The sequence below is a fragment of the Solanum stenotomum genome, chromosome 12 (assembly GCF_019186545.1).
Source record: "Solanum stenotomum isolate F172 chromosome 12, ASM1918654v1, whole genome shotgun sequence".
NCBI lineage: Eukaryota > Viridiplantae > Streptophyta > Magnoliopsida > Solanales > Solanaceae > Solanum > Solanum stenotomum.
This window is the reverse complement of record NC_064293.1, coordinates 48,500,969-48,507,898: the sequence shown is the minus strand read 5'-3', so window position 1 is coordinate 48,507,898 and position 6,930 is coordinate 48,500,969. Positions and strand designations below refer to the sequence as shown.

The 6,930-nt window shown below is 36.5% G+C and overlaps 2 protein-coding genes across 2 annotated transcripts; both read right to left on the bottom strand.

The window, feature by feature from the left end:
- Nucleotides 1-364: 364 nt before the first annotated feature.
- Nucleotides 365-1,273, bottom strand: LOC125847861 (thioredoxin H2). The gene is made up of 3 exons (XM_049527575.1): nucleotides 1,043-1,273; nucleotides 831-953; nucleotides 365-738 (listed from the first exon to the last, which is right to left on the bottom strand). The coding sequence occupies exons 1-3, from the start codon at nucleotides 1,196-1,198 to the stop codon at nucleotides 589-591; spliced, it is 429 nt and encodes a 142-aa protein (XP_049383532.1). The 5' UTR covers nucleotides 1,199-1,273; the 3' UTR covers nucleotides 365-588.
- A 370-nt stretch (nucleotides 1,274-1,643) lies between these two features.
- On the bottom strand, nucleotides 1,644-6,924 carry LOC125849007 (uncharacterized). Its single transcript, XM_049528981.1, has 10 exons — nucleotides 6,660-6,924; nucleotides 6,515-6,576; nucleotides 5,948-6,091; nucleotides 5,709-5,819; nucleotides 5,381-5,585; nucleotides 5,145-5,203; nucleotides 4,658-4,710; nucleotides 4,337-4,559; nucleotides 2,765-2,873; nucleotides 1,644-2,647 (listed from the first exon to the last, which is right to left on the bottom strand). Exons 1-10 carry the CDS (start codon nucleotides 6,877-6,879, stop codon nucleotides 2,385-2,387), a joined length of 1,449 nt encoding a protein of 482 aa, XP_049384938.1. The 5' UTR covers nucleotides 6,880-6,924; the 3' UTR covers nucleotides 1,644-2,384.
- Nucleotides 6,925-6,930: the final 6 nt, after the last annotated feature.

The window sequence follows — 6,930 nt, the reverse complement described above, 5'->3', positions numbered from 1 at the left end:
AAAACTACTTTTACATGGCATATATACTTCAGCCTCTACTGCTATAATGATGAACTTTCTGTAATTCAAAAAACTTGGCTCATAAAATAAAACCCCAAATGGGTAAGGCTTTTGCTTGACGATAGAGTTCTAACTGCATGAGATTTCAGAGTTAGATCTGCTTACTGTTCTTTATTGCAAGTACAATCATGCCACAGTAATCCACCCTTTCTTATATTTCATTAGTAGAATTGATTTTGACGACTTCGTTCTATGTTCTACCCAATTTTCTCAAATGCTTGTTCGTTTCTTTTTTTCCCCAAATAAAAATTAACATCATCATAATTGATGGGACTGAAAGCCTTATTTGATTTAATAAGACCACTCTGAACTCCCATTTTCTCATATTCTGAAGCAGTAACAGGCAAATCATGAATTCAAAGTTTCAAAGAGTACAATAACACAATTAGAAACTTAAGCAGGGAAAAAATGAAAGACTTCAGAAGGTTCACCATAGTCAAATCACATCAGAATAAGGCAGTAATATGCTTTTTTAACTTATTGGATATGAAATTCAGCTCCAATATTATCAAGAGGTTGTTAGAAGAACTAAGCAGCATATTTAGGGGCTTCCCTGTGCTTGAGAATCTTTTTCTCGAGCTCATCTTTCTTAGCCCCAACAACTCTCTCTACTTCCTTGCCTTGCTTCAGCAGCAAAAATGTCGGCATAGCTTGAACTCCGAACTCTTTCGCTACATCCTATTATAGAACCAAAATCAATCAGTATCACTACAGGTGGATCAATGATAAATTTATGACTAATTCCAAATTGAAATTTTCACGTCACTGACCGAAAGCTCATCGACGTCAATTTTGACGAAGTCAACATCGGTATACTTGGAAGCCATGGCGTTAATAACCGGCTCCATGAACTTGCAAGGCCCGCACCATGCAGCAGCAAAATCCACAACTATCTGGCAATTAGATTCATCGATCAAAGTCAGATCTCTCAAAAAATTAAACCCTAAATTTTTGCAAAAGCGAATAGATAACGGAGAGATACCAGTTTATTCAATTGCTTGGAGGAGTTGAAGTGAAGTTGCCACCGATTGGAGGAATGAAAAGCAATCACACGCGACGGCTCTGACGGCGATCCTGACACTTCCGTAGCTGCCTGTGCTTCACCTCCACCGAGAAAACTTGAAATATACGACCCCATTCGACTTCTCTCTTTCGCTCACTTCTTACGCAAAGTAGTCAAAATAGAGAAGAAATTATTAAGACGAAGGTAGTAATAGCGCTGCTTTTATTTTATCTTACGCGAATTCCTAATGTCAAATTGGAATTTTGTTTTAGCTTGGTTGTCATTTTGCGGCAGTATAATTAAAATATGTATTCAAACATTAATTTATTTGTTCTCCAGTATAATTTACTTATTCAGAAAGAACATAAATATTTAAAACCACTCACTTTTAAGATACGATATATTTAATTTTTTTTTTTAAAAAGAAAATGGTAATCGAAGAAACAATTATTTAATTTGTCAAATAATTACAGCACCATTTCTTATACGACGGAAGTACTAAAACGGTATCACACCAGTTTGATTCACATTGTGGTCTTGATTCGACCTTTAAAAAGTAGAAGTAAATAACACAAGAAACTTTTAAAATGCAGTTTTTTCTTAATAAAATATCAGGTCATTGTCAAAGGGGAAGTTTTAGTGCTACAAAGTTGTCTGATGGAGCTTAATCCTTTTGACAGCCTATGTAACAGTACATTCTCTCCCACCCAAAATGCAAATGCTACATCCAACAGATATCAACCACTCTTCTTCTACAAAGCATTAAAACAATATACAGTAAAATGTTCTAAGAAGGAAGCATTCCCATATAATTATTTCAGGAAGCTTTGCCTGAGAAAAATCGACTGTATACTAGCAAAACCACAGGGAGACATTGTTTATATTTATATTGCTAAACACACAAATATGATCCCTTATGAACTTATTCCCACTGCATACAGTTTGCTCGAGTTTCGCTTCAAGTGGAAGCTTACCAGTGGTTCAGTCTTTTAGCTTCCGCTGAACTTTCAGGAACAATAAAGCTTAACAACTTGATGTAGGATCTACATTCTCTTGTTGCACCACAGTTGAGACACGAGAGAACTGAAGAAACAAAGACGTATGAAAAGACTAAATATTCTCTCCTTCAGAACAAAAGGAAAAGACTGATTGCATCGAAACAGGACAAAACTAGCATCACCATCCTGTCTCTTCCTAGCCTTTCATCCAGCTATACACATTAATGGCAGATGAAAAAGTTATGAAGCAAATTCCACAATCCCCCAAACCTAAGGGGATACGGTCATTTTCCAGTACAACAGGAAGCCCATTTGCAGATGTTTCATTGAAATGGAATAGGTACTCCTTGCTTCTTGTTCACAATTGTCATTGCCAAATATCTGGTCCCCATCCCAATAGGTGCCTGCCCCTCAGGACCCTCCCAGAATGGGGCCTCGCCTTCACCCACCAAACGCCAGTAACCTGTTCTTAAAGAATCAGCCTGCTCATCTGTGCAGTTCTCCATCAATGCCTCAACCCTGAAATTTATTCCAAGTGATCCAAGAAACTGAGACTGAGTCATTGGGCCATTCACAGTCACATCATCTGTGAAGTTGATCATTAGAACAATTAAATCAACATTGAATATCTTCTAGTAAAAGTTAACCTTGGAATATAGAAACTTTAAGAGATTGGAGCTAAGGAGATTCTAATAAAATGTACCTGAAGCTTCCTCTGCAGAGTGCCTGATTGCAGCAAAGTCAACATAAGCACTAAGATCAGCAGTTCCAGGATTATCAAGTATATTAACAAATCCATGTTTTCGGATAGCCTGTTTGATAAAAATAGGAGAATAACCATCACCATCAACTGATAGATAGGAATGAAAACATCAAGAATCTTCATCACTTTCTTAACCTAAATGAAACCTCTTAATTCGTCCTTAGCAATAAAAATGATTAACGACTCGGAGGCCAAAATTTAAAATGGTAACTGTGAACAGGTATAGCTCCCCTAATCAGTTAGATATTGCATATAAAGCTATTGCAATTTTAGTTTGTACTACCAGCACGAAAATGAGCTTCCCTTCATACCAAATCAAATAATGTGCTCATGTGTAGTCAATTTAAGAAACTTTCAGGTTGATATTGTAACTTTAAAATTCTCATTTTACCCTTTATGAAATGATTTATAGCCACACTGCCACACAAATATCCAATGATTGTTTCAGATCATAAGTTTCAAAAGTCTTCCATTTTTTCTTAATTCCTTGTCCAGTCAAACAGTGCCACATAAGTTGGAACGGAGGGATTACACATTAGTGAGATTTTGAGCACTTAGAAAAGTTATTTCCATCTTAAACTATATATGCTTTCTAATTGGGAGTTGGAAACATCCCAACATGATCGACACACTTACAAAGTAGTTACAATTTACAAAACTTCCTCATGATATATACAAACTTTCGGGAACTTTAAATCATATTTACTTCATCAAACCAGCTTTTCAAGAAACAATGTAATGTTGTCCTTCCTCTATTACCAAAATCACATACAAGTCAAATTAACTGCTCAATTTTCATGCCAAATATGATTTGTAATGAAATAGAATAAATTAGTTGTATGTCATAATTAGACTTTGCATGGTTACTAACATAAGAGTTCAGAATTCATAACATTTACGGGGATAATTGTGTTCCACATAACATGTTCAAAATTTTCCTTGATGCATAGCAGGATAGCTCAGATGGAGCGAATTAGACAGTGAGGATTTATGTAGCTGATCCCAACAGGCTTGGGATTGAAACGTAGTTGTTATTGCGTATTGTGGGATAGCTCAAAAAGGGAAGTGAAATTCAATTTGGATGAAAGATGCAAATCTTAAAAAAGAACAATTTGTTTGCCTCCTAAGCTGAAATGTAACATTGAATTTAGAAAGGTGGACAGAGGCATTGAGCCGAAAGCCCAAAACAACAAAAGGTCATTGAAAATTACTATTTAAGAAATCATTTGATCTTTGGCATACTCGCATTTGTTAGACAATATGCACCATTGAACTTTTTGATATTTGATCACCTACTAATCCAAAGGAACAAAAAACAATATTGAGTGTTGACTTCATGCTAGTGCAATCAGAGATTGAGCATCGAGAAAATATAGATCACACGTTTTCAACCAGTTTCTTGGTCCAGCCACTGTTCCCATTTTCTATGAAAATGAAGCAAGGCAGAAGAAAATGGATTTGGCCACCCAAAACAAAGGAAGTAGGAAAAGAACTTTTAGTATTGCAACTGACCTGAAGACTGTCTGACACTATTCCATTTAGACCATAATCAATAATGAGTGCCCCGCCACCATCTGAGCCAATTCTTTTAGCAATTTCTTGAGTCAACTCCATTGCTTTGGGGCAAACCTCAACTTGTTCAAGCTTGCCTATATCTTCATTCTCAGCCCATTTGAAGCGCTTCAGAAGATACAGAGTTGCAGGAGTTGGCTGTTTAGATAAAACAAACTGAAACCTACCCGACAAAGTACAAAAGGAAGTTACAAAGGGGCAATATTACAAGAAATTAATGTAGGAAGAGATATATATGATAGACTAGCTTGAGACATTTACATTGAATTTTCAGCAACATCAACCATTTTCTCACACCAACCTCGAGATGCTCTCTGCATGTATATGAAGAAATCAATCTGATGCTCACGATACTACAATAAATGTCAAGCCAGGTAGAAAAGATACTAGATTTAAACTTCCACAGGCACAAAAACAAGATTCTAAAATCTAAAGTACCACCTATCAAGCTGATGCTCATAATACTAATAATACTATATGGACACAATCTTTAATCTAAATTTCCTTTTTCTTCTTTTTCTCTGTGTGTGTGGAGGGTGCGGGGTTAATTCCGTTAGGCACAAAATCAGACTACAAAGATCAAGTATTTCATTGTATTTCCATCTTCAGGATATTCTCTGGTAGTTTCGTAGTTTAAATAATAGATGAAAGTGGATAATTTGCAGTAAAATGTTTAACTGGAAACTATTGGGTAAAAATGGATTAACAAATCTTATTAACTGATAAAATAGAGGTTATACAAACGAACCTGAAACTGATGAACAGGTAAGGCATCGTAAAATTCATGGGCAATAATGATTGTAGGTACTGAGAAGTCAAAGAAAAGAAAATGTAAGTATGTAGATGATAATACAATTTTCCATTGAAGCTTCAAAACTAAATAGAAGAAAACAATAGTATGTCTGTACGATCATGAAACATTTGAACTGGTTTACACTTTAAAGAACATGTAATTTACTAAAATAGCTGGTAATAATTTCTTACTTCCTGCCGGAACTTGCTCCAGGGTGGCATGCCATGATACACTGGTCCCAGTCAACCTGCTTATAATGTGTTCCTCTGCATCTCCATCTGTATCATTCTTGTTTATACACATCAAGTTCTGATATTGGAGTTTCTTTAGAGTTGGACTACATTCAACCATGTGTATGTGCAAAGAATCTGTGAAGTTCCTAAATTTTGATGCACCCTGTGGTTCAGAAATCAACAAGTACTTTTTAGGCATATCAGAACAAGATCAGTACTTTAAGAATTGACATAAAAAACTTAAGAATATGCAAGCTGGAGAGGATGTATATCAATGGGACTGTACACGTAGAAGATCAGCTAAGAGAGTTCCTCGTCCTGGTCCCAGCTCTACAAGATTTATTTTATTCGGTTGCCCCATTTGCTCCCAAAGACACATGGCCCAAACACCAACCATCTAAGAAAAAGAAAATCAGGAAATCAAACAAAACACTGGTGGTAAATTTGGTTCTTCTTTTTTTAAAAAACTCCACCAATCATGAAGGAAGAAAATCAATCAGAAAAACCCCACTGTATCTAAATTACCTCTCCAAACATCTGGCTTACTTCAGGAGAGGTAATAAAATCACCTTCTGCGCCAAACACATCGCGATTAATATAGAATCCTGCCTTTGGGTTAGTCAAGACTTCCTCCATATATTCGGCAACTGAGATGGGCCCGCCTCTGAACTGAAAACATAACCAGCTTAAGATATTGAATCTCAAGAGTAAAGGGGGAAACAAAAGATGAAGATATCTGCAGACTTTCCCAGTTCACCAATGTATATTTGGCCAATTGTTTAACGGTTTTTACTTTTTATCTACTGAGAAATGGTTTCACCTGCAATTATCCCATACCAGTCAGGGATATGGCCAATATGTTGATGAGACTGGTGAGGAAATGAGGAGCTACTTATTGATTTGATTCATATATACCAAACTAGGGCTAAACCTGATTGATACATCATTGATTAAGGTATAGCAAAACAAAGAGAAATTCTACATCTTCAGCTAAACTACTCGCTAAATTCAATCCAAATTGACAGAATAAAACACAGAAAGCAAATGCATACACAAGAAATGCTCATGTAGGGAAATGCGGCGATTAAAAACCTTGATGATGCTCTTAAGATGCTTAACAAGCTCGGTACCCGATGACGGTTCATGGGAATGCTCTGCAGTTTACAAGGCAGTCATCAAATCATCAAAAAATAAAATAAAGAGTTGAAAATACCACGCACATAGAAAGGAGAAGTACCGGGAGGATTATATAAGCCGGATCGGTCAATGGAGATTGCTGCAGAAGGGGGAGTGGTACTAACTTCTCTGTCCTCCAAGTGTTCGACAGAAGTACTGTTAGAAGATTGGGAAGTTGATGCAGGAGAAGAAGAATATTGACGACACCGTGAGAGTGGTGCGGAAGCACCAAACAGCGAACGACGCTGAGTTGAAGCCTGGAATAGTAATCTTTTTAACATTTCGATTTTGGTCGAGCTTCGATTGTTGCAAACCGGTACAAGATATGGAAT